The 26790-nt window shown below is 56.2% G+C and overlaps 4 protein-coding genes across 4 annotated transcripts in view; 1 reads left to right on the top strand and 3 right to left on the bottom strand.

Annotated features, from left to right (window-relative positions):
• The window catches only part of LOC138999567 (saoe class I histocompatibility antigen, A alpha chain-like), a 372085-nt gene extending 347408 nt beyond the window's left edge, over positions 1-24677 (top strand). The window contains exon 8 of the mRNA XM_070401726.1: positions 24075-24677. Coding sequence (XP_070257827.1) covers positions 24075-24463 — 389 coding nt within the window. The 3' untranslated portion in view covers positions 24464-24677. The remainder of the gene's footprint in view (positions 1-24074) is intronic.
• LOC138999566 (mesoderm induction early response protein 3-like) overlaps positions 1-26144 on the bottom strand; it is a 27122-nt gene extending 978 nt beyond the window's left edge. The window contains 1 exon segment of the mRNA XM_070401725.1: positions 25055-26144. Coding sequence (XP_070257826.1) covers positions 25055-26111 — 1057 coding nt within the window. The 5' untranslated portion in view covers positions 26112-26144.
• On the bottom strand, positions 7167-10367 carry LOC138999556 (saoe class I histocompatibility antigen, A alpha chain-like). Its single transcript, XM_070401710.1, has 8 exons — positions 10262-10367; positions 9862-10146; positions 9316-9591; positions 8499-8774; positions 8275-8376; positions 7811-7843; positions 7625-7672; positions 7167-7476 (listed from the first exon to the last, which is right to left on the bottom strand). The coding sequence occupies exons 1-8, from the start codon at positions 10332-10334 to the stop codon at positions 7472-7474; spliced, it is 1098 nt and encodes a 365-aa protein (XP_070257811.1). The 5' UTR covers positions 10335-10367; the 3' UTR covers positions 7167-7471.
• The window catches only part of LOC138999562 (class I histocompatibility antigen, Gogo-B*0102 alpha chain-like), a 28630-nt gene continuing 9006 nt past the window's right edge, over positions 7167-26790 (bottom strand). The window contains exon 8 of the mRNA XM_070401721.1: positions 7167-7476. Within this exon, the coding sequence (XP_070257822.1) occupies positions 7472-7476 (5 nt within the window). The 3' untranslated portion in view covers positions 7167-7471. The remainder of the gene's footprint in view (positions 7477-26790) is intronic.

Genomic DNA, 26790 nt, shown 5'->3' with positions numbered 1-26790 from the left:
GTTTTCTCATTTCCAGTTCTGAATGCGGCCTCGACAAGGTACTCCTTCACTTTGCTCTCCGCAACCACACCAGGACGCCAAAGGAGCTGGTCTCCATCTTCAGATGCTTTCTCATCATCATCATCATACTCTCCAAGATAAGGGGGGATCTCGGCCTGATATTGTAAACCGATCCTTATTTCCTTCCTCAAATCTTCAGGTGAGTTACCACTGTCTGTTTCAACATCTTCAATCTCTGATTCTTTATCTCCTTCACAAGTAGCATTTGAGTGCACAGGCCTGGGGAAGAAGTCGGAAGCCTCGTGGAAAGTCAGTGACGGCATCAGGAGACCCAGATGTGCCAAGTGAGTCCTGAGCTGGGCTTCTGCTGGTGTTTCCTGGAAGGGAGAAGCAGTTTTTCACAAGGGCTGAGCAGGCATGCCCAGGGCACCCTACTTGGGTTCAAATCCCAGCTGAGGACTCATTCCCTGTGTGACCTCGGGACAGTCACCCCCCAGCCCAGGCCTGTTACTTTTGTATGAGCAAGTGTGATGGTTAGTACCCACCTCGGGCACCTGTCCTGGACAGTGGTGTTGACAGTGGAGATCTTCCCGGGGAGGCCCTGTCCTGGCTCTTAGACACTTTTTTCTTGCCTTTTTATTTTTATTTTATTTTATTTTAACTTTTTTTGTTGGTGGTGGGGCTAAACCTCACTAGAGGTTATATTTTTCACTGATATTTAGAGAGTGTGGAAAGAGGCGAAGAGATAGAGAGAAACATGTATTGAAAGAGACACATTGATTGGTTGCCTCCCCAAAGCACGGGCTCAGCGCCCAGGATCCTGCCCCCAACCAGTACATGACCTTGACTGAAATGGAACCCAGGACCTTCATTCAGTCCATTGGGCTCAGTGACCGCAGACCCATAGCTCTCCCCTGCAGGTGCCAGGACAAGCATCTCAGAAGCACCCACATCTCTCATTCCAGTCTGACTGGGAAGTGGTTACTCAGGAGCAGGAAAGCTGACCCCCGCCATTTTTAGGGAAGTTTCTGACCAATCAATGAACACAAGGTCGGATTAAAAAGTATTTTGAGAAGGCCACTACAACGAGTGTAATTGAGCCCATACTTATGCACCATTATATAGTAAACTCGTTATTGAACAGTTCAGCGAAAGATTCAACCAATTTAGAAGCATAGAACAGACCATTAAAATAATTAAGTATCTGGATGTAGTTGTTTACAATACTTTGGAATTAAAGGATTTCCAATGGCTACAAATTGACGATATAGAGATGCAACTTGCATGTTTTCAAGGTAGCATTTGGACTCATGTGTTTGTCGACTTAAGGTCAAAACTTGAAAATCTGGAACGAAATCGTTTGAATAATGAAGAAGATTGCAACTATGGGTGTGAAACATGTGTCTGTTGGTCTGACATGAGGGGCTGTGGGTGTGAGATGAGGGGCCTGTGGGTCTGACATGAGGTGCGTGTGTGTCTGACATGCAGGGACTTGTGTCTGACATGAGGGACTGTATGTCTGACACGTGGTGTCTGTGTGTCTGAAATGATGGGCCTGTGGGTGTGACATGAGGGGCCTGTGGGTCTGACATGAGGGGCCTGTGGATCTGACCTGTGCCCTTGGCCCACGCCCCGGAAGGGAGGGGCCCAGCTTGGAGCAGCAGCCACCTCAGAACCCAAAGACCTCCAGCCGGCTTCCAGCACCAGCTGCACCCCGTCAGGGACCCTCTAGAATGTTCTGGTTCAGCCGGGCTTCCAATGACCCCGCCCCAGCCTGTGTCACATGGAACAGAAGAGGGCCTGCTGCATGCAGTCAGCCCCTCAAAACAAGAGTCAAGGCTGTGACTGTGGGATTGTGGTTCCCCGGCCACTGATGCCGGGAGCACAGCCCATGGGAGTTACTGCTGTGCGCGTTCCCATCATTCCCTGTCCTTCCTGTCACACTGTGAGCATCAGGAGAGCTGGGTTTTTACTTTGATTGCTTTAAAATGTTTTTATTGATTATTAGAGATAGTAAGAGGAGAGAGAGAGATGGAAACATGGATTGGCTGACTCCTGCAAGCCCCCTACTGGGGTTGTATCCAGAAACACCTCAAGAAACTAACAAGGCATCAAACTGGGGACCTCCTGGTGTATTGGTCCTTGCTCAGCCCCGGAGCAACCCCTGCCAAGCAGTCGGCTAGCGCCATGGTCTGCAAACTGTGGCTCACGAGCCACATGAAGCTCTTTGGCCGCTTGAGTGTGGCTCTCCCTAAGCCCTAGGAGTACCCTAATGAAGTTAAAAACAATGTACCTACCTATATAGTTTAAGTTTAAAGAATTTGGCTCTCAAAAGAAATTTCAATTGTTGTGCTGTAGATATTTGGCTCTGTTGACTAATGAGTTTGCCAACCACTGGGCTAGACCATCAAGGTGTTGGGGCCCTTGATGTTCACACAACGTCAAAGGCGCAGAAGCACCCATTTGTCAGAGGGTCACCATCCTTAGGCGGCGCAGGGATGACTGTGAATGGATGGAACACACCCGAGCAGCGCGCTGTGCCCCTGAGCCTCCCGGTGCTCCCTGTCAGTTACACCTGCAGCCCTTCTAGAAGCTCCTGCGGGCTCCCTGGGCCACACTGGCCTCCCGAGGAGGAGCACTGAGCAGCGTCACTGTGGATATCACAGCAACTGCCAACCACAGGTTAGATCTTCAATAGTCACGCCCAGCAGCACAGGGTCCCAGGAGCTCCACGACCCTTAAAATCAGCAGCAAGGGACACAGAGCCAGGAGGCAGGAAGCAGGACATGGCAGGTCTGCGTAAGCCACGTGAGCGTCCCCTGAGGCAGGGACACAGAGAGAGAAATGGAGGGCAGCAGGTGGCAGTGGTAACAGGGCCGCCAGCATCAGGGTGCTGTTGGTGGGGGGGCGGGCTCTGGTCTCAGGGGATGGCTCGGGAAGGCCTTGCAAGGGAGAACCTGCTGCAGGCCAGGGAGTGACTCTGTGAGGGACGCACCATGGAGACACCGGCTCGGGCCAGGGGGACACTGACCATGGCAGTGGAGATGGACCCCAAGATGGCAAAGCTCATGTTACACCCCGAGTGGGAGCAGAACCCCGTGTCTACTTTTCAGTGATGAACTGGAAACCCAAGGGGCACCTCTATACCTGATACCTCCGCACTTCCTCACAGGGTGTATCCATCGGCCAATTAGAGGGTCACTGTGTGAACACACACAGATATGAGAAGCAACTCGCTGAAAACCAAGCTCCTACCTTGATTTTCTCTGTAACACGCCAGAATCTCACAGAAATAGGAATGGACTAAACATACAGAAAATGGGTAAAACAACTCTTCATTCTCCAATGTGTTTATCTTCCTCTAGAAAATAACATCTCCACTGATGGAGGAGTGATGTTACCCAAGTCCCAGATGAGAACTGTGCCAATAGAAGGCGGGTATTGCTCACATCCTTCCTGAGATAAAATTTACAAAAATCTTCAGTATTCCTTAAAAAGGAGAGACTTCTTTCAATAGCTGCAATGCTCAAAGGGAAAACATATTTCCTGTATAATTTCCATGTAACTTCATTAACTTCCTTAGATTAGGAACTGACTTTAACATCTCACAGGGCAGCATGCATTTCACATTGAATGTTGGGGATTTAATATGATAAATGGTATTGATGAAATGATTACCGAATAAGGATCATTATTGGTGATGTCTACATATTTCTCATCTCAACTGTGATTTCACGAACCCAGGAGTTCCAGGGCCCCTCAGGAGCAGCAGGGAGGGGCTGACAAGTGAGAACAGGGCCCTAGAAGGAGGCAGGAGCAGGTGGAGCCTGAACACCCATCTTTCCACACCACGGGGTCCTGTGCACTGGGAGCCCTGGGCCTGTGGGACAATGACGGGCAAAATGCCACCAGTGGCTATAAGATGGGGACACCCAGACAATGAGACCAAAGCTCTCACACAAAGGCAGGAACAGGCAGACTATCCACCAAAAAAAGAGAAACAACAAACACCCAGGAGATGAGGGAGGCGGGCGGGACCCTGGCTTGAGCTCAGGCTGACCTGCCCAGGAGGGCCTCGCTGTCCAGGGTCCTGGAGATGCACTGCATTAGGACACATGACAAGGCCTGGGGGAGGCCTGAATCCCTGTGACCACAGGTGCTGGTGGGACAGGGTTCCACAGAGGGACAAGGTCAGAGGAGCAGAGAGGTGACCCGGCCAAGGAGTGACCACATCAAAGCCCACGATGCACTGAGCACTGACCATGCACAGGCCCCAACCACGCTTCCTCCTCACAGCCCCTCCTGTCCCACCTGGGACAGGCTCAGCACTGCAAACACATGGCTTCTGGAAAGTTCTCAGTGCTTCCATCCATTTCCTCTCAAACTTTAGGATATTCTCCTTTAATTAACCCATCAACGCTCCATGGCAAGCAATGAACAAAGTCACATGAGAGTCTCATTCAATACAGAGCAGGAAGTGGCAGCTCAGAGCACCAGGGAGTAAAGGCAGGGATGGGGAGGGCCCAGCCCAACTCTGCTGACAGGAAAGTGTGCGGAGCAGGGTGGGCCCAGCCCCCAAATCAGAGGTTCTTGAGTCAGGAAGTGGGAGCGTGAACACAACTTCCATCATCAGTCCCCACAAGGCAGCTGCCTCACCCTTGGAGGACAATCATCATGAGCAGATTAAGGTCAGTGGCTGTAACTGGTGACATTCTCAAAGCCCACTTCATGCTCACAGTGTCCCACAGAGTCCCCACCACCCAGTCCTCACCTCTGCCCACCCCTCCCCACGGCAGGCTCTCTCCTTTAGAAGCCGAGAGAGACACATCAGAGCCCTGGGCGCTGTCAGTGTCTGGGGGGGGACACACCAGGACTGGGTCAGACCCAGGACAGAAGATTCAAGGAGAAAATATGGGGAGTGGGTTCCCCCCATGGCTCTCATCTGCACTGTCACAGGGTCTCAGGGGTCCCCCCTCCATACTCACTGGCAGCCTGAGCATAGCTCCCTCCTTTTGCACCTGCAGGAAGAAAACATCCCGTGAGAGACCAGGGAGGAGGAAGAGCCATGAGGTCCTAAAGGAAGCCCTAGTCCTGGGCCCCAGAGAAGTTTTCAGAACCCCGTGTATAGACACAGGGCAGGATGTAAGTCTTTCAGGGTCCATCCTGTGGCTGCTGACCTGCCTTGGCATTTAGTCTCCTCAGACTCGAGAAGAAATCAGCCACGGTTCTGAGGACCTGCCTCCATCCTGCCCTCCCTACAATGTGTTGGGCAGGAATTCCGTTTGCGGCTGGGAAAACGAGTTATGGTTTCTTGTCAATATTTGTTTGGGGACTTGATGGATCAACCACTTTCTCTATAAAACTCCTACACTGTGCACAAGAGTAAGAAACACATTCTGTGAAGTAATAAAAGGTCACAATGCATCGGGAAAACGTTCCCTTCCTTCTATCCAGGGGGCGTGTGGAGTCACTAGTTGAATTGGGGGCCTGTGGTCCCTTCATTCTTGTCCAGGGAGGGTTGCCAACAGGTACCTCTCGGCGTCCCTTGAGCAGAAACACTTAGGTGCCATTCCCATCTTTGTGTTTCTACATCAACTGTTTCATCCTGATTTCCTTACCCTCCAATGGAATTGCTTCCCTTATCTCACCCGTCTCTGCACAGGAATGTACAGGTGTCCCATGGGGCAGAGTGACTCGCCCTAAACTCCAAGATATGTGAGATCCGTGTAACCTCATTAAATCTTCTCTTTTTATTATTTCTTTCAAAGGGGAGGTGGGAGAGTTGGCATCTTGAATAACTTTCCCGGCTGTGACAGCCCATGTGTGGCACTGCATTGGGAAGCATTAGGGGACACGGTAGGAGTGCCCAACCAGTGAAAGGGAGCCATCATGTAAGTTGGGTAGTTTGAGGTACACAAGGGCTGAAAATCTCTTTCTGGAGAACAAGCACATTCTCACCAACAGGGGTAGGGGTTGTCTTTTCTCCACACTTTTGCCAACAGGCAACTCTCCGTTCGGTCCATCTGTCCTTCTGAGCCTTTCACTCTCTCCCTCGTCCCATGTGTGATATCCTGTCATCCTGTTGGTGACTCTCAGCCTCTGACTCCCCGACACCCCATCCTGCTCTCAGTCTCTAGGTGCAAGGAGTGCGGCCAATGCATTTTCCACCAGGTTTGGAACAACTTACTTTCCCTCCAGGAATATATGAGACAGAACGAGTCCACATTCTTGTGAACAATTGGTTTTGTCTGACTGTCATTCTCAATGCTGGGAGGTGGGCAGCAATATCACATTAGGGCTGAATTCAATTTCTCCTCTGACTACAACTGTTGGGCAATGTTCCTAAGTGTCCGGGCCATGTAACCAACCTTAAAGGACGATGGATTGGACACAGTGTTCATGAGTAGGTGGGACTCTAGTAAGGTGCCAACATCTTCAATTATTGGGACACTGTTGCTATTAATGGATCTGAGAAAGTGTCTGGTCTTTGTCCCTGGCTCCTGGCACTGAGCTCCTAAAACCCTGGGCTTATCGTGAGTGACAAGTGTCTTTGGGACGCTGATGAGATGGCTCTTGGCTGAGGGTCCTGGAGAGAGTCAGGGTGGGGGCTGGTCCCCAGAAAGACCAAGCTGATCAGAGGGTTGGAACCTTCAGGCCCTCGAAGGAGGCAAGAGCAGGAAGAGCCTGAAATGTATCTCTCCAACCAGAGTCCTGTGTGCAGGGACCCCTGGGCCAGCGGGACAATGACAGCAAAAATGAGCCCTGATACTGTCAGACGGGGACACCCAGAGAATGAGACCAAAACTCCTACACAAACACAGTAACAGGCATCATATCCACAAAAGCAAAGAAACAACAAACACCCAGAAGAGAGGTTCTGAGGGCCTGACCCAGACCTGAGGATCGGATGACGAGGGGCCTGGAGATGTGATTCATTCGAACAAGTGACAAGGCCTGTGTGTCCCTGTGAGCACAGGTCCTGGTGGGACAGGGAACACTGAGGGACAAGGTCAGAGGAGCAGAGAGGTGACCCAGTTGAGGAGTGACCACATCAAAGCCCACGATGCACTGAGCACCATCTGTGCACAGGCCCCGACCACACTCCGTCCTCACAGCCTCTCCCGTCCCCCCTGCAAAGAGCACAAAATACACAGGAATCTGCAGAATCCTTGGTGCTTCCATTTATTTCCTCTGAGAAAATAATTAATTAAAGAGTCTCCTTTAATTACCCGTCACCAGTCACGGCAAGAATTAAAACACGAGGTCAATCCACAGTCTCATTTCAATACAAAGCAGAAGTTGCAGCTCAGAGCAGCAGGGAGTAAAGGCAGGGATGGGGAGGGCGCAGCCCGCCTCTGCTGATAGGAAAGTGTGGGGAGCAGAGCAGGCCAGCCCCCCCATCAGAGGTTCTTGAGTCAGGAAGTGGGAGCGTGAACATCTTCCATCACTCAGTCCCCACAAGGCAGCTGCCTCACGCTGTGGAGGACAAGCATCATGAACACATTCAGGTCAGTGGCTGTAACTGGTGACATTCTCAGAGTCCACTTCATGCCCACAGTGTCCCACAAACTCCCCACCACCCAGTCCTCCCCTCTGCCCACCCCTCCCCACGGCAGGGTCTCACCTTTAGAAGCTGAGAGAGACACATCAGAGCCCTGGGAGCTGTCACCGCCTGGGGGGGGCGGTGGGGAGACACAGAAGAGGGTCAGAGCCCCAGGGCAGGAGACTAAGGAGGAACTATGGGGTGGGGTCCCCTATGGCTCCCATCTGCACTGTCACAGGGACTCAGGGGTCCCCCCTCCATACTCACTGGCAGCCTGAGCGTAGCTCCCTCCTTTCCCACCTGCGGGAAGAAAACATCCCGTGAGAGACCAGGGAGGAGGCAGGGCCATGAGGTCCTAAAGGAAGCCCTAGTCCTGAGCCCCAGAGAAGTTTCCAGAACCCTGTGTATAGACCCAGGACAGAACCAGGAAACCTGAGGGAAGTGCATGTGTGAGGACTGGACCCACCGCCCTCCTGGAGGTCTGTGCTCAGCAGGGACCTGCCCTCTGACCTGGGGCTGCTGGGAACGGGGTCCCCACCACCAGCATCATCAGGTGATAAGTGGGTCCCTCATTTTCCCACGGGCCTCACTACAGAGTAAGTGTGAGCACAGAGCCCCACACTGGCCAGCACACGCATGGGGATGGTGCTTCCCGTGAAGGAGGGGGGACACCCATCTACCTGGGCTTGAACCCCCAGTAGGACAGACACTCAGACCCCACCCCTGCCCACCTGAGCGCCTCCTCCCCCACATCACAGCTCCAGCCACAGCTCCCAGCAGAACGAGGCCCCCAGCGATGCCCATGATGATGATGAAGGTGTGAGAAGGCGGCTCTGGGGGGAGAAGGGAAGGGAGGGTGAGGGCCCTGACCCCAGGCCTCAGCCCCGACCTCCCTGAGGTCCCCCAGGGCCATGCTCCCCTGAGAAGAGGCTCTGTGCCCACGGCCCCTCCTCACCCCATCTCAGGGTCAGGGGCTCGGGCAGCCCCTCGTGCTGCACATGGCACGTGTATCTCTGCTCCTCTCCAGGGGGCACCCCCACAGCCGCCCACTTCTGGAAGGTGCCGTCCCCCGCAGGCCTGGTCTCCACCAGCTCCATGTCCTGGGTCTGGTCCTCCCCGTCACGCTGCCAGGTCAGGCTGATGTCCGCAGGGTAGAAGCCCAGCGCCCAGCACCTCAGGGTGACCTCACGGGCAGAGACGGGGTGGTGGGTCACGTGTGCCTTTGGAGGGTCTGTGGGGAGGGGAGAAAATGCAGGAACTTTGCATCCGCCATGGGACACTCCAGCAGCGCCCATGTGACCATCCTGAGAGTGGACAGACACCTGGGGGTGGGGGAGGGAGCACACAGCCCACACACCAGCCAGAACAGAGGCACCTGGAAGGACCTTCTAGTCTTTAGAAAGTTCTAGAATCAGAGATACCCAGCGCTGGGCAGGAGGCCATGTAACTCAGAAAAGCTGGGGTGAGGCCTCAGACACAGTGGGTGTGGGCAGCGCACAAGGCCTGAGAGAGAAGGTCCCTGTGGGTCCCAGAGCCCCTGCAGGGCCCATGGGAACCGCTGATGGGCTATTTCAGGGGGTCTCCCTGAAACCAGGAGAACCTGCAACCCTCACTGTCCCTGAGAGGAGGGGGGTCCCTCTGGTACCTGACCTGACATCCAGGAGGACCCCCTCCCTGACCCCAAGGAGGGGTGTCTGACACTGACCCCCTGTCCTGTCTCCTGTAGGAGCCCCAGCCCCGGGGAGAGGGGGCGGCCCAAGGGCCCCTGGTACCTGCGCGCTGCAGGGTCTCCTTCCCTTTGTCCAGGTACATGAGCAGGGACTCCACACACAGGCCCTCCAGGTAGCTCCTCTCATGCTCTGCCGCACCGGCCTGTTCAAATTTCCTCTTGGAGATCTGAGCCGCCACGTCGGCCGCGGTCCAGGAGGTCAGGTCCTCGTTCAGGGCGAGGTAGTCGTCGCCGTCGTAGGCGTATTGCATGTACCCGCGGAGGAGGCGCCCGTCGGGTCCCAGGTCGCAGCCTCTCATGACCTGGATGGTGTGAGACCCTGACCCCGCCCCGCGGTCAGCCCCGCCCCGCGGTCAGCCCCGCCCCGCGGTCAGCCCCGCCCCGCCCCGAGGTCAGCCCCGCCCCGCCCGCCCCGCGGGGACTGGATCTAAAACTGAAAGTGAAATCGGGTCAAAGTCCCCGCGGCTCCTCCCGGGTGGGGGCCGGGCGGGTCCCTCCTTCTCGGGGTGACGCTCGGACCCGGACCCTCGGGGCGACCCCGGCCCGTCCGTGGGGAGGGGGGTCGTGACGGGCCCGGCGCGCGGCTCACCGTCCTCGCTCTGGTTGTAGTAGCCGAGGGCGGTCTGCAGGTTCACTCGGAAAGTCTGTGCGGTTTCCTTGTTGATCTGCGTGTTCCGGTCCCAATACCCCGGCCTCTCCTCCTCCACCCACTGCTGCTGCATCCACGGCGCCCGTGGCTCCATCCTCGGATTCGGGGCGTCGCTATCGAACCGCACGAACTGCGTGTCGTCCACGTAGCCGACGTTGAGGTACCGGGGCTCCCCGCGGCCGGGCCGGGACACGATGGTGCGGAAATACCTCAGGGAGTGGGGGCCTGGGGGGCGGACGGGGGCAGGTCCGGGGCTGGACACGCGCCTTCCCGGCCCCGCGCCCCCGCCGGGTCCCCTCGCTCCTCCCCGCACCGCCGCCCCCTCCGACCCCGCACTCACCGGCCCAGCTGGGGGTCAGGACCAGCGCCCCCGAGAGCAGCAGGAGGAGGGTGGGGGGCCTCGTGACTGGCATCCTCGGCGTCGGGGGGACGGTCTGAGTCCTGGCGCTTCCGCGTAGGAGTTATAACCGGGAGCCGCGGGGACGCTGATTGGCTGCTCTGGAAACCGCTCAGCCAATGGGAGCGAGAATTGGGGTCGCGTCACGAGTCTCCAGGAAGGAGGCGCCGACACAGGTTGGGAGAGGAGAAGTGAAACCCGGGCGCTGGGGAGTCCCCACCACGGAGCTGCCCCCCCAGACTCTGTCCCCTGCGGAACCTGAGCGCAGGCCTGGGCCCTGGGACTCGGTCCTGCGCCTCCTCGTGCGCGGGGCGCCGGTCACACTGTCCCCGAGGCCGGGCCCGGGCGCTGTGCTGTTCAGGGACTTTCCAAGGTTTTGGTGTCACCATCTCTGTGCGGCCTCACACACAGGCAGGCGCCCAGATAACCTTGTGTGTGTGGTGACGTCATCATAGTGACCCTCACGGATCACACAGGGTGAGACAGTTATTAATCCAGGTCGCATGCTCACTGCCTATGAGATGGTAACAGGAGTCATGTATTTAAAAATATATATATTTTATATTGATTTCAGAGAAGAAGGAAGGGGAAGAGAGAGATAGAAACATCAATAATAAGAAGTAATTATTGATCAGCTGCCTCCTACACGCCCCACACTGGGGATGGTGCCTACAACCCAGGCATGTGCTCTGACAAACAGTTGAGCTCTGACCTCCTGGTTCATAGGTCAATGTTCAACCACCGAGCCCCGCTGGCTGGGGAATATTGAATAGTTTCTGTTCTGTTCTGTCACAATCCCCAGGGCTCTCTTGCTGGGTGGCTCTTGTCCTCATGCAGGTGATGTAAAGTGATGCCTTGTGTCTCTAAGTCCTAGAGACCTTCCCGTGCTGATGCGTTTAATCACGTCATCAAAGCTCACAGGTGTTGCTGTTCCCACAGAGCCCCCTAGAAAAGCGTGTCAGCACTGGGGAGCCGTCTAGCTCACGTGGTGGGACACACCTGTTCCAACATTCTGGGTTGCTGACATTTTATCAGGATAACAGGACTGTCAGTTGGCACCTGCCAGGTGATATTTCCTGAAGGGAAAAGCTCACGTTCATTTTTTAAAAATATATTTTTGCTGATTTCAGAGAAGAAGGAGAGGGAGGGAGAGAGATAGAAACATGAATGATGAGGGAGAATCTTTGATTGGCCTCCTCCTGCTCGCCCTATTGGGGATTGGGTCCACATTGGAGATTGGGCCCACCACTCGGACATGTGCCCTTGACTGGAATCAGACCTTCAGTCTGGAGGCTGATGCTCTACCCACTGGGCCAAACCAGCTTGGGCATTCATGTCCATTATTGAGAAAGTGTGAGCCAGTTCACCAAATCTCAGCAATCCTAGTGTCTGTGCCATTCGTTCTGTTACATAAACATGGGCCAGGCCGGGTGTGGCTCAGTGGCTGAGCATTGACCTATGAACCAGGAGGCCAGGGTTCTATTCCCTGTGAGGCACCTGCAGGGTTGCAGGCTAGATCCCCAGTGGGTGGCATGCAGGAGGCAGCCTGTCCACGATTCTCTTCCATCATGGATGTTTCCATCTCTGTCTCGCTCTCAGTTCCTCTCTGAAATAAAATTTTTTAAAATATATTTTTATTGATTTCAGAGAGGAAGGGAGAGGGAGAGAGAGATAGAAACAACCATAGTGAGAGAGAATCATGGATCTGCTGCCTCCGGCACGTCCCCTACTGGGAATTGAGACCACATCCTGGGCATGTGCCCTCGACCTGAATCAAACCTGGGACCCTACAGTCCGCAGACCTATGCTCCAACCATAGAGACAAACCAGGTAGGGCTCAATTTTTTTTTTTAATGTAAACATGGGCCCTAACCAGTAGGAGGTGTGCAGGAGGCAGCTGATCAATGTTTCTCTGTCATCAATGTTTCTAACTCTCTATCCCTCTCCCTTCCTCTCTGTAAAAAATCAATAAAATATAATTTTTTTAAAAAGTAAACATGGGATCCCATGAGAAAGAGGCTAGCTCAGTGCCCACACATGATCTGCCTGGTTTATGAGACTTGGGAATGTGGCAGAAGTGTTTTTTGTGTACTTCCCAGGCCATCGTCTAAGGTTTTTTTATCCTCCATTTTTATTAAAGACAGTTAAGAAATTTATCCATTTGTGTAATGAATTCAACAAACATATATCTTTTTTTTAAAAATATTTTTAATTTTTCAAATATAGTTGATGTACAATATTGTATGAGTTTAGGTGTACAACTCTGGTTAGACATTCATATAACTTATACAGTGATCACCCCCATACATCTAGTACCACGTGACCTCACATGTAGTTGGTACAATGTGATTGACTGTGTTCCCTGTGCTGTCCTTTCCCTCCCCATGACCACACTGTAGGGACCATGTTGTAGCTCCTCCTCCTTCACCTGCTGTGCCCAGTCCCTCCCCTGCCCTCCAGCAGCCAGCAGTCTGCTCTCTGTGGCTGAGTCTGTGGCTGCTGTAGGATCCTGTTGGGCGGATTCCAGGCGGCTCTGAATGCTGGTTGTGGGGAGGGTGGTGGTCATTGTCCTGTGGGTGTGGGCGATGCAGGCACCGTGTTCACCTTTGGGGCATCTTCACCGGAGGCCACGATGTTTTAAAAATGTGGATGGAAGGATGAGCCTTTAGTAAAGAGAATAATTTCACCTCCATCAATCGTGTCGTGTAGTTTAAAAGCGAAACTGTTTTTGTGCTCTGTCTGTCTGTCTTCTCTCTGCAAGTCAGTGCTGGGGAAGAGGAAGGACCATGGAGGTCGTGTGTCAGCCCATTCCTGCTGAGCTTGGCCTCAGCGCCCATGTCAGCAGAGTGAAAAGGCGAGGATGTCCTTCATCTCCTGCAACAGTGCTGACCCCCCCCCCCCCCAACCTCCCTGGAAAGGCTCTCAGATACTTCAGGGTTCCACAGACTACACTTTGAGAAAGGTTGATCTGGATAAACCAGGGAGAGAATCCCAACTGGCCCTGCCTTTCCCTCCTCTTCTCTTCCCAGAATCCCTGTGCATAAGGGAGGGGGTCCCTGCACCTCAAAACTGAGCTCACAGAACTGCCCCTGGGACCTTCTAGAAGAGAGCTCACCCTGAAAATCCCACAGGGAGTGTCCTCATCCTGGGAGGGAGGTGGAGGGACAGGGGTGTCCCCTCTGGGACAGGGAGCAGTTTGTGCCTGAAGACACCAGGCCCACAGACACCCATGTGGTTTCTCCACCCCAGCTGAGTGTGCGCTCACATCCCAGACAGAAACCTGACGTGTCAGTAGAAGACGCCATCTTGGCCCTTTTATTCCTTTGAATTTTAAAAATATGTTTTTATTGACATTAGAGAGAGAGGAAGGGAGAGGGAGAAAGAGAGGAACGTGGATGCGAGAGAGAAGCCCTGATTGGTTGGCTCCCCTAAGCGCCCTGACCCGGGGTCACACCTGAAACCTTTTAGTGACCAGGACAGCGCTCACCCCACTGGCTGCACTGGCCAGACCAGGCCCTTTAATGCAAATGGGCCGAGTGCTCTGACCTGAGGCCCAGACACCATGCAGAGCACTCTGTCCAGCAGGACATTCTGTGAGTGAGGACTCGCTCTGCATCGGTTCCTCCTACGTGGCAGCCACCAGCTGCTGTGGCCACTGAGCCCTTGGCACGTGGCTCCTGTACCGAGCAGGGGGACTTGCATGTCATGGACCTTTAATTCAGCCGCCAGGGGGGTCATGGAGCTGCCACATGAGACAGCGCCCGGCTAAATGCTGTTAGTTTCCAGTCTCTGCCCCCACAGGACACCGTGTGGCTCATAGATGGATGGAGGTGACAGTTGTCTTCATGTGGAAGCCATGGGTTTTCATGTGTCACTGACTTCAGTTGTGTGTGTGGGTCTCAGATACACCCTCACTCACAGCTGCCAGGAGAGTGTAATTAATACGCATTTAACACCGAGCTGCACAGGCAGGAACTCAAATGTGAGTTACCCCCTAAGGGTGAAGGGTTCACAAACGCTCCTCACTGCAGCCATCCTGTGTCCATCACCTGGGACCCTTGGTGTTGTGTTTGTTCACCTGGTGAACATGGGCAGGCACACAGGGCTTTACCGCAAGAGAAAATGGATATTAAACCCAACAGACAGCAGCTCCCTGTAGGCCCCGCACAGACTGAGAGAACATAAAGCAGAGGAGGTCACCTGTAGATTCCACCCTAGAATCCCTTACCTACTGCTCCTCCCCTTAACTTCCCCCCAACATTCTAACAATTCTGTTTCCCTTCACCCTTGGAATGCTCTCCCCCAGATGAAATTATATATGAAGTCTTTACAGGTGTGTAATGAGCATTTCTCCATCCAAGACCCAAAGATGAAAAACCATGAAGGAAAACATGAAACTTTTCTATGTCAACCTCACACCCCAGAGATACAAACTCAGGGCCAGAATCAAACTCAAAGATGCACAAAAATGTTGACAGAGAAAGGGTCCGGTGGACCAGTGTTCCTCAGCCAAATCCCAGGAGGCTCCCTGTGGGCAGGCGAGGTGGGTTCGTCATCATTGCTGGAGGGAGAACGCATCCCACGGGGACCATGGGGCATCCTAGTGGGAAGGGGGGAGATGGGACACATTTAGGGTGTGGGCTCTGGATGGGCGGCCTGGGGGAGGGTCTGGGGAGCAGGCTGCTCTAGATGGTGGTATCAGGAGGGGCAGCTCTATGGGTGGGCAGCTCAGTGACCATCGAGGGACAAGGCCGCCTGCAGCGAGGGTGGAGGGGCCGCTGGGGAGAAGCAGCGTCGCTGCCAGGAGCCAGCGCAGGGATCTGTGGGGTCCTCTGTGAGCTGTGCGCGGCCCTGTGTGTGTCTGTGTTTAGACGCAGTGAGTGGGTGTTGCTCTGTCTCCCTTGTCAGGGCCTCAGGGCGGCCGGGTCTGAGGGTGACGCTCTGAGAAGTGACTTGTGTCCAACAGGAGAGTAACCCGGCCCAGCTGTGAGCTCCGGGCCAGCTCCCGACAGCACTGAGGCCTCGTGTGTCAGACCAGTTCCCGTGGGGTCTGCTTCTCCTTCTCTCTCAAGTCCAATATCTAACAGCATCCACCACCCAATCCACAAGTAACGCACATGAGGGAACAATGTGGAAAAGAAGAAATACAAATGTCAAACAAGTATATTTGTAATAAACACATGTGAGCAATAATGAGAATGTGGAATAAGAAAAATAGAAATTAAAATCCATCGGTTTGGGAAAGATGAAAGGAAATGATGGGAGTATCAGTCTGAGGGAGGGAAAACACACTGCTGATGTCAGCAACCAGGCCCGGGCGGGGGGAGGAGGGGGGCGGAGGGAAGGGGAGGGGGGGGGTGGCTGTGTCCTGCTGCCCTAGCCCAGCCCGCATGGGGCGCTGCGGGGGCTCTGCCACCATCTCTGCTGCTGCTGCTGGGACCTGAGGGTTGTGGGCTGTGTCCCTGGTTTATTTTCGGCCCTTCTGCTCCGTGTCCCCCTTTCCCCAGCTCTCTCCGGGAGGAGCCCCCTGCCCTGGCTTCGAGGCCCAGTCCCGGGACCCGCCCCCAAAAGCAGACAGGACGCCGGCCTGGCAGGTCCAGGCTGCGGGCCTCCCTGCGGAGGGAACTGGTCGCCGCCCCTGGCGGCTCCTGGGCCTTGAGCTGCAGCTGGGCGCCCACGGGGTCCCCGAGTCTTCAGGCCCGGGGACCACAGAAGCAGCCTGAGGTCGGGGTGCCCTCTGCCGGGGCCTCCCCTGCCCCGCGGATGCCTTCAGCCCCCCACGCAGCACCCAGGCCCGACGCGCCTGAGTGCACCCCACCCCGGCTCGCGGGTCTGCAGGGCCCTCAGGGCAGCCTGGGACTCCCCTGTGGCCGGGCCCGCTGTGCCCGCAGCCGCCCACGGTCTGTGCCAGCTCAGGCTGCAGGTGGGACTTGGCCTTGAGCTCCCAGTGCGTCCAGGACGGGGGGCTGGGTCCCCTGAGCCTCCTCTCCAGCTGCCGCGGGCGGCCCAGGGTGCGGGCACCTGTGGCTCCGTGCGCACAGCTCCTCCCTGTCGGGGTGAGTCCTCCCTAGGACCCGCCTCCCCACCCCCTCCCCGCAGGACTGCGCGGCTCCGGGCTGTGCCCGTGCGGGTCTCCAGCAGCTCGTCCACCTTCCCCGCCGCTTCCCGGGAGCAGAGCGGCCCGTCTGCCCAGCCCTCAGTTCAGGCTCCGTGTGTGGATGCCCGCGGCCCGGGTTTCCATCAGTGACGCCCGGGGCCCAGCCCGGCTTCCCCCCCAAAGGCCTCGCCCTGAGGACGGTCCCAGGAGAGGGCGGACCTCAGACCTGCTGAGCCCTGAGCGCAGCAGCGGGGGTGGCGCTGTCCCCCTTCAGGCCCCAGAGCGGGACCAGAGGCCCAGGAGCCGGGCCTGGTGCTGGGGCGGCTCCTCCTCGGCCCCGACCCGCGGGGGCCCCTCCCAGGAGTGAGGTGCGGGCACCTCCGCTGGGTGAACGCGGCTCCGGGTCCCCAGCTCTGGCTGCGGGCAGCGCAGGAGGCTCCTCTTCCCTTTGGGGTTCGGGTCCCCTCACCTGGTTGCTTCCCCCCCAGGGAGTCTGCGGGGGAAGGAGGGGGAGCTGGGGCCCCGTTGCCATGACCCCCGTGGAGGTGGGGCCTCGGACCCCCTCCCCCATCTGCCTCCTGCAGCTCCCCGCCTGCGGGGCACCTCAGTGTGAGGAGCCCCGGGAGCTCAGTGGGAAGCGTCCGCCCGGAGCTCCTGGGCCTTTAAAGCTTCACCTGAGTCGCTGGCCTGTGGCGAGTTCCCTGTGCAGAGCGCCCCCCGCGGGAGGGAGGCGGCTCCTGCAGCCACACCTTCGGGCGCCAACAGGGGCAGCAAAGGGCATGTTCACCCCAAAGACCACGCCTCCCAGAGCCCAACCTCAAGGCTTTAAAGTGGGGGTGTTGTTTGTTTTCTCTATAATGTGTGTGTGTTGTCCCCATAATTGAAATGCATTCTCCCTGAGTGTAGGCCTCAGGGCACTGACCCCACAGGCACCCATTTCGCAGGATCCTGCGCGTTCTGGGCTGTGTGCGGCCATGGCCTCTCCCTCTGTGATCAGGACAGTTGACCAGTGTGGCTCCTTTTCTCATTGAAAACTGTGCTCAGCAGGAGGGAGCCCCTCCCTCTCTCAGAAAGAGGGGGCTCCCCCGGGAGCCAGAGCTGGTGGCCTTGCTGAGGGCCCTGGGCGGTTCCCACGGGGACAGGGCAGAGCGGGAGGGAGGGAGGCGGGGGTGTCTGCATCCGCGTCCCCTCCAACAGGCCTCCAGCTGTGAGACTGAGAGGAGGGCCGCCCCCAGGCGCGCGGCGACTTGGGGAGGAGGTGACTCTGTTGGTGGAAAAGCCCCTTCCCCTCCACATGGAGCGGCTGCTGCTCTGAGTCACCGACCGCGTCTCTGGGACTCGCCGTCGCCCAGCGCAGGCCCGTCCCCTGCGCGTCCATGGAGACAGCACAGCGCACGCCGCTCCCAGCACCCGCCGCCTCTGGGGACACAGCGCCCAGGAGCGAGGAGGCCCCACGGGACGCAGGGCGACCCAGGAAGCCTTCCCGGAGGGGGCGGCGGGCAGGACCCGCCCAGGACTCAGACCCACAGAGCTGCTGGGAGCCGCGCAGCCTCCTTTCCGGGTCCCCGGCCGCCCGACTGTCCCTCCTTGGACCGGCCTGTCCCTCCACCCGCGTCCGGGACGCGGTCCACCGTCCTTTCTCCGCTCCTCGGTCTCGGCCTCGGCCTCGGCCTGTCGGGGGTCCGGGGGCCCTGGACGGAGGTCAGCGCTGGGGGAGGCGGGGCCGCGGGGCCGGCTGGGGGGGAGGGGAGTCCGGCTCCGGGTCCGACCCGCGCAGGCGTCCTGGGTCCCGGGGCTCGCAGCCCCCAGACCTGGCGCCCAGCGAGCAGCCGGGGCGGCCGCGGGGCCCCGGCGGGAGGCCTTCTGGGGATGCGGCCAGGAGGCCTCGGAGAGAGCCCAAGGCTGAGGTCGGGGCCGGTGCCCCCCGCACCCCGGTGAGCGCCCCGACTCCAGCTCTGCCGCTCCTGTTCCACGGCCGAGCCCCCCGACGCCGGGGCGGCCCCTGGCAGCGAGGAGCCTGAGTCGGGGTTGGCGTCAAGGTCGGAGTCGGGGGCGGGGCTGAGGGGACGCCAGAGGCTCCCGGGAAGGCGGCGGGGACCCCGGTTCCGCTGCCCCTTCCTGGGCCCCCGGCCTCAGGCGCTCACGCTGCACGGCCCCCCCCCCACCCCGCCCCCTGCGTCTGAGGGGACCGTCCTCTGGGTGGCGGCGGCGAGGAAGCGAGCGCTGTGGCCTCAGCCCGTCCTGCTCTCTCCTGTCCTTATTGGCGCTGAAGGTGTGATCACATCCCAACAGGCACCTGAGTGACACTCTCATGAGATCTCTCACACACACACACACACACACACACAGGGATTCAGGCCTCCCCCAGGCCTTGTCACGTGTCCTAATGAAGCATATCTCCAGGACCCTGGACAGCGAGCCCTTCCTGGGCAGGTCAGCCTGAGCTCAAGCAAGGGTCCCGCTCTCCGCCCTCATCTCCTGGGTGTTTGTTATCTCTCTTTTTTTGGTGGATAGTCTGACTGTTCCTGCTTTTGTGTGAGAGCTTTGGTCTCATTGTCCGTGGGGAGGGAGGGGGGTCGTGACGGGCCCGGCGCGCGGCTCACCGTCCTCGCTCTGGTTGTAGTAGCCGGGCAGGGTCTGCAGGTCCACTCGGTGAGTCTGTGCGGTTCCCTTGGCGCACAGCGTCGGCTCCTCCCAATACCCCGGGTGCTCCTGCTCCACCCACGGCTGCTGCATCCACGGCTCCCCGCGGCTCCATCCTCGGATTCGGGGCATCGCTGTCAAACCGCACGAACTGCGTGTCGTCCACTTAGGCGAAGGGGAGGTACCGGGGCTCCCGGCGCCCGGGCCGGGACACCGCGGTGAAGAAATACCGCAAGGAGTGGGGGCCTGGGGGGCGGACGGAAGGCAGGGCCAGCGCCCCGCCGTGTCCCCTTGCTCCTCCACACACCGCCGCCCCCTTGTCCCCACATTCACCGGCCCAGCTGGGGGTCAGGACCGGCGCCCCCGAGAGCAGCAAGAGGAGGGTGGGGTGGCTTCAGGACCCGCATCCTTGGTGTCCTGGGACCATCTGAGTCCGGGCGGGTCCCCTGAGAGGTTATATCATGGAAGGCGGATTGGCTTCTCTTGAAACCAGATACCCAATGGGAGTGAGCAGTGAGGCATCCTCATGTGTATCAGGGAAGGAGGACCCAAAGGGAATCTGAGATGGAGAAGGGAAACCCCAGGGAGAAGGGGAGTCCCCAACACTGAGCTGCTCTGCTCCAGACTCCTCCCTGGGGCTGAGACCTGAGAGCCAGTCCTGGGCCTGGGACTGGGCCCCGCCCCTCCTCCTGCAGGGGGCGCTCTCTGCCCACTGTCTCCCTGAAGGAGCACCAGGCTGGTGCTCTGAGCACCACTTCACCCAGAACATGCCAGGCGTCCCATCAAAGCTGTGGGAACTTTTATGAGTAAACTATAGGCCTGGTGCACAAAATCTGTGCACGGGAAGGGCGGTCCATCAGCTCACCTGCACCCTCTCATGATCAGGGATGCCCGGGGGATGTCTGACTGACAATTTAGGCCTGAGCAGGATCCCGCCAGGCCTAAATTGGCAGTTGGACATCCCTCTCGCAATCTGGGACTGCTGGCTCCTAACCACTCCCCTGCCTGACTGATCACCCCTCACCACTTACCTGCCTGCCTGATCACCCCTAACCACTCTGCCTGCCTGCCTGATCACCCCTAACCACTCTGCCTGCCTATCTCTTTGCCCTAGCCACTCTGCCTGCCTTCCTTTGGCTGTCCAGGCTAATCAGCATATTATGCTTTTATTATTATAGATAACAAGGGTCCCTCAGATGCAGCCCTAAGATGGACATGGGCGGGTTCAGTGAGTAACGTTCATCGGAGGCAGGGTCTTCCTGCCCCTATAGGCCCCTGACGCCATTACCAAGTACAAGCAGGGAGACTCCAGTTTTTTAAAAATCCCAGAGTCACCAAATGTCCTTTCCCTTCAGGAGCAATGGGTGCAGCTTATGGAACTGCAGTGCAGGTGGCACAGGAAGGGGACAGTGAATCCCCATCACCCTCAGCTCCTGCATCTCCAGATCTGTTCCTCCTCTCACTTCCCCCCTCCTGGGCTCAGGACACTGGCACCCCCAGCATTGAGTTCTCAGGACCCCATTCCCTCATCTGTGACACAGGATGGTGACAGGACCATGGGGAGGAGCACAGGGCAGGTGGTGGGAACTCAGACCTCTAGACCACACAGCTCTGATCTGGTGTCAAGGTCACTGAGGAGTGAGCTTAGTGCTGTCTGGGGATGTTGCTTCCCACTCTCTGCCTCTGCTTCCTCCTGGGAGAGAGGAAAGTGGACGTTACTACAGAACAGAGGTCAGGGGTGCTGTGAGCACCATGTGCTCTTCATGCTCACTGTGCTCACATGGCTGGGACATGTGAGTCCTCACACAGAGCTCATAGGAGGAGCAGAAGCCACGGTAATGGTAGATGTGACTGGTTTCCTTGTTGGATCATGTGTGGCGACCTGGAATGAGAAGATAAAGCATTACAATGTCCAATGGGAAGAACAGGCCTGGCATGTTGCCCAGTCAAACTACTTCTGAGACTTGACCAATGGACACAGTCTCTCTAGGGATTTCTCTCTCTTCCTTTCCTGCCTCATGTACACAGAGCAACATTCACACTCACAGTACAGGAGACACACAGAGAGAAAAGAGCCCCAATCTCCCAGGGAGATAGAGAAAAGGGCACCCCCTGCAGGATTTCAGGAAGAAAAACACATCGTTCTTATATCATAATTAGAGGCCCGGTGAATGAAATTTGTGAACGGGGGGAGGGGGGTACCTCAGCCTGGCCTGCACCCTCTCCTATCTGGGACCCCTTGGGGGACATCCCTCTCACAATTCGGGAATGCTGGCTCCTAACCGCTCACCTACCTGCCTGCCTGATCGCCCCTAACTACTCTGCCTGCCTGACTGATGCCCCTAACTCAGCCGTGGGCAAACTACGGCCCGCAGGCCGGATCCGGCCTGTTTGAAATGAATAAAACTAAAAAAAAAAAAAAAAAAAAAGACCGTGCCCTTTTATGTAATGATGTTTACTTTGAATTTATATTAGTTCACACAAACACTCCATTCATGCTTTTGTTCCGGCCCTCCTGTCCAGTTTAAGAACCCATTGTGACCCTCGAGTCAAAAAGTTTGCCCACCCCTGCCCTAACTGCTCCCCTGCCTGCCTGTCTGATTGCCCCTAACTACTCTGCCTGCCTGCCTGATGCCCCTAACTGCTCCCCTGCCTACCTGACCGCCCCTAAATGCCTCTGCCTTCCTGCCTGCCTGATCACCCCTAACCACCTCTGCCTGCTGGCCTGATTGCCCCCAGCTGCCTTCCCAAGCCAACCTGGTCACCCCCAACTGCCCTCCCCGATGACCTGATTGCCCCTAACTGCCCTACCCTGCCAGACTGGTCAAGTCTAAATGCTCTCTCTTGCTGGCCTGATCGCCCTAACCGCCTCTGCCTTGGCCCCCCGCCACCATGGCTTTGTCCGGAAGAACGCCTGGAAGATGTCTGGTCTAATTAGCATATTATTCCTTTATTAGTATAGATGCCATTACACCACAGACTAAGATTCTCAGTAAGTATCTGTGTGTGTGTGTGTGTGTGTGTGTGTGTGTGTGTGTGTACAGATCTTATTTTATTTTGCCAGAATTTTGAAATTATAACCCAACGTCTGCCCATCAATTTCATCAGTTGTCCAATCGCACCCACACTTAGGCCTACACCTCCCTCAGGCTGAGGAAAGGAGCAGACCCTACGCACATGGCTGAGCTGCTCACTGGCCCCCTCACCCCAGGCTTGGCTCAGATTCCACAGGGAACCCCGTGCTCAGGTCCCTCACTGTCGGAGACTCTAGGACACAGAGAGGTGCAGGAAGCCCAGCGTTGGCGGGAATCCCGCTCTGGGACACTCCCAGCACATGCCCCACCCAGCCCAGCAGAGCGAGCAGAAACAGCTCAGACATGGGTGGGTGCAGCGCCTGTCCTGCCCAATGGGACGACCCACCCAGTTCGATGTCCCCTCCTGGAACCACACTCCTCTCCAGATTTCATCCTTGAGATAAGACACAGGGTCTGGTCTCTGCTCCTGGCTCCTGGCCCTGAGCTCCTGAAACCCTGGGCCTCTCCTGAGTGACAGGTGTCTGTGGGATGCTAATGAGGTGGTTCTTGGCTGAGGATCTGGACATTGAGGTTCCTGAGGTGGCCGAACTTTTGTGGCACATGTCGCACTGGTACGGCTTCTCCTGGGTGTGGACCAGCTGGTGGCATGCCCAGGGCACCCTACTTGGGTTCAAATCCCAGCTCAGGACTCATTCCCTGTGTGACCTCGGGACAGTCACCCCCCCCCCCCCCGCCCCTGGCCTGTTCCTTTTCTATGAGCAGGTGTGACGGTTAGTACCCACCTCGGGCACCTGTCCTGGACAGTGGTGTTGACAGTGGAGATCTTCCACGCAGCGTGGACTCGTGGGTGAACCTCTTCTTCCAGACTTTACAGCGGAACGGCTTCTCCCCCGTGTGGATCCGCAGGTGGATGTGGAGGTCCGAGGCCTGAATGAACCCCTTGGGACACACAAGGCATTGGAAGGGTTTCTCTCCTGGGTGTGTCCCCTGGTGAAGGTCTAACTGCTATTAATAGCTCCAGGGGCATGGAGGTCATAAAGTTGCCCAGCAGAAGCTTATCCAAGAACTAATTAATTGTTCTCATTCTCTCTTTCTCTCCCCATCTTCTTTCTCTCTCTCTCTCTCTCTCTCTCTCTCTCTCTCTCTCTCTCTCTCCTTTCCTCCATTCCTCTCTCTCTCTCAAAAACCAATAGGAAAAATAACCTTGGGTGAGGATTAACAAGAGAAACAAAACAGAGTTCCAGAGAGAGTTGGATTGAGAGATGCTAATTCTGTCAAGACCAGAGTCACGGTGGACTCTGAAAAGAGCCGGAACGGAGAAAACAGGGGAGTAGGCCCACCATCCTGTCCCCTTTCTGATGCTTAAATACACTCACCTCGAGCGGCTTGCAGGCATTTATTTTTTTAATACATGAGACCTCCCTGGGCTAGTGTTGCAACTTCCTGTGACGCTGTAATCATTTCAAAACAAACCCAAAATGAAGCCCCAGGTGATCCGGGCCTGAGAACCAGGGAGGACCCACTGTGGTTGAAGAATCACAGCATTACCATCACCTGGGGGGCTCAGGGCACCTACGTGCTGGGACCATGCCCCGAGTTTCTGCTTCCATACGTTTTATTTTTAATTTTTTTTTCAAATCCCCACCAGAGGTTATATTTTCCATTGATTTTTATTCTTTAAGACATGTTTTTATTGATTTCAGTGAGGAAAGGAGAGAGAGGGAGAGAGAGAATCATCGACATGAGAGAGACACATGGATTGGTTGCCTCCACACTGTGCCCCAACTGGAGCAGGGATTATACCTACAACCGAGGTAAGTGCCTTTGGCAGGGCTGGTTAAATAGGTTGTCATTGCCAACAAGTAGCCCATTTGTGTGGATGCATGTGGTCGGGGGCCATGGCTGGAGAGGCAGGAGTGACTGAATTGTTTGTCACACAGAACCCACGCACACTCCTCCTGAGTCCTATCTCTCCCCCCAGGACAATGTCCAGGTGTGGGGACCAGGGTGGTGACGAGCAGACCTCGCAGACCCACAGCAGGGTCCATCCCGTGTGTGCTGGGCGTCCAGGTGGGTGTTCTAGCCACTGAAGTGGACTCACTGTTTTCAAAGAGACTTTGCAGACCTAGAGTCACCACGGAGCAGCCAGCATGGTTACCACACTGGGCAACCAGAGCTCTGAACCAGCCGAGTCAGCAAAACAGGAGAACCCCATGGGGAGCCACACCCCACACCAGGAAAACGCTTATCTCCGGGTTTTGCCACCAAGACCAGGTGTGGGTGATGCTCCATTGGTTGAGCATCATCTTGTGCAGCAAAAGATTGCGGGTTCCATTCCCAGTCAGTGTACAAGACTTGGTGGCGGGTTAAATCTTCAGCCCAGGTGCCTACAGGGAGCAACCAATCTCTCTCTCTCTCTCTCAAAAAATGGTGCTCAGTGAAATATAAATGTCAAATAAAGGAATAATTCAGAACACACACATCTAAAAAATGCTGTGGCCCTGGCTGGTTTGGCTCAGTGGATAGAGCTTTAGCCTATGGACTGAAGGGTCCCAGGTTCAATTCCATTCAAGGGCACATACGAAGGTTGAGGGCACCATCCCCAGTAAGGGGCCGTGCAAGAGGCAACCAATCCGTGATTCTCTCTCATGGTTGATGTGACCATCTCTCTCTTCCTTCTGCCTTCCACACCAAAATCAATACAAATATATATATATATATTTTAGAAAATAAAAAATGTGGTGTATCTGACATCCAAATTGCGCTGGGCATTCTGTAGGGATTCTGGTCACTCTCCTGGGACCTCCCTATTTTCCAACGAAATAAAGGACAACGGAGGACAAACCAGGGATAAGGGTTGGATTCTGAAATATTTATTGAAACAACCAGCAAGACTGACAGAGTATGGGGCCAATAGGGAACAGCGTCAGGGTGGGTGGTGGTTAAGCCGGGAGAACTGACTGGGCCCCCGCCCCCCCAGAGCTTCTGTCTCATCCACCAGGTTGTCCGTGTAGTCTGTCACTCCGGGGTGGTGGTTGTAGCGATTCTTCCCGAACCGTGTCTGCTGAGGGAAGTAGTCGAAGCAGTACTAGCGCTCAGACTTCTTCCACATCTTCCTCATGTAGTAGAATGCCATGCACTCCGCCACCGTTCTGGTCTTCACCTTGTTCTTCTGTATACGATAAAAGTCTTTTCCAAAGAGCATGAGTGCATGCTCAAAGCTCCGGATTTCTTCTTCTGTCCACACAGTCATTCCCTCCTGAGGTGCCTTTCCACTGCGGCAATACCTCTCCAGCGCCTCCTTGATGTTATGGTCCCACCTGAGCAGCTCATATAATGCCTGCTCATTGTCCCTGGTGAGTGCTCCGGCCGAAACCCCGTCCACTGTTTTCTCATTTCCAGTTCTGAATGCGGCCTGGACAAGGTACTCCTTCACTTTGCTCTCTGCAACCACACCAGCACGCCAAAGGAGCTGGTCTCCAACTTCAGATGCTTTCTCAGCATCATCACCATACTCTCCAAGATAAGGGGGGATCTGGGCCTGATATTGTAAACCGATCCTTATTTCCTTCCTCAAATCTTCAGGTGAGTTACCACTGTCTGTTTCAACATCTTCAGTCTCTGATTCTTTATCTCCTTCACAAGTAGCATTTGAGCGCAAAGGCTTCGGGAAGAAGTTGGAAGCCTTGTGAAAAGTCAGCAACAGTATCAGTTCGTCTGCGGAAGACGGCGCCTCCTCGTCATAACCTGACAGCAGGTCTTTTGCTATTTCCTCCTTGTCCAGTGTCATGTCTGGCAGCTGGTCGGCAAATTCACTTGGGGAGCTATGGGCACTGGGCTCCACCGTGGCAGGCAGCACGGGCTCAGAGCCGTAGAAGGCCAGCAGGTCTTCCAGACGCATGCTTCCTTCCATTTCTAAATCTTTCATTTCAGAGCTGAAGTTTTTACCCTCATCCATCATCTCCTCCTCTTCAAGAGTTCTTTCATCATCATAGTCATGGACCAACATCTCAGCCATGGGGTCAAAATCATGATCCTCAGAAGACAAAGACCCAAGTCCGCCATGTTGCTCCAAGATCTGCTTCTTGGTGAGCACATCCGGCCTGCGCCAGTGATGGAGGAGCCCAGACATTGTGTGCACGCTCTGGAGGGGGTCCGCGTCCTCTGAGTGTTGGAAGGCTCTGAAGAATTCGTGCCCCCTCTCAGAGTCCCGGTGCTGTTCTTCAGTGAGGTTTCCCTGGGGTCGTCTGGCAAGTGGCAGCTCCCAGCCCAGGCTGTCCTGGGGGTGCCCATGACCATCGGAAAATGCCTGGTCTGTAGCCATTTTCCCTAGGAACGTCTCTAATTGGGCTGGAGCAATCCCGGTCTGAAGTCAGCTCCTCATGGAGAGGGACGGAAGGTTTGGACTTGGTAACAGGACCTCAGTTCTGGGGGTAAGAGAGGAGAGAATGAGATGGGTTTCACTCACTTCCAAACCCCCGGCCTCAGATGCCTCCGCGGCCCCCACAGCCGCAGCTACTGCAGCCCAGACCGGCGAATTCTGTGCCAGGCGCTGGCATCCGCCTGTTTATATGCCCGCTCCCGGCATCACTTCCTCTTGCCGCCCCGCCCTGTGATTGGTTAGAGGCCAGGGTTGATCCATTTTTCATAATCAGCTCACACATGGTTTCCCGGAGAGAAACGCCTACGGCCCAATG

The sequence above is a fragment of the Myotis yumanensis genome, unplaced genomic scaffold (genome assembly GCF_028538775.1).
Source record: "Myotis yumanensis isolate MYYU_CA2020_CCGP unplaced genomic scaffold, mMyoYum1.0.hap1 SCAF_23, whole genome shotgun sequence".
Lineage (NCBI taxonomy): Eukaryota > Metazoa > Chordata > Mammalia > Chiroptera > Vespertilionidae > Myotis > Myotis yumanensis.
Note: the sequence above shows the minus strand (reverse complement) of the source record. Positions and strands in the feature narration are given on the sequence as shown.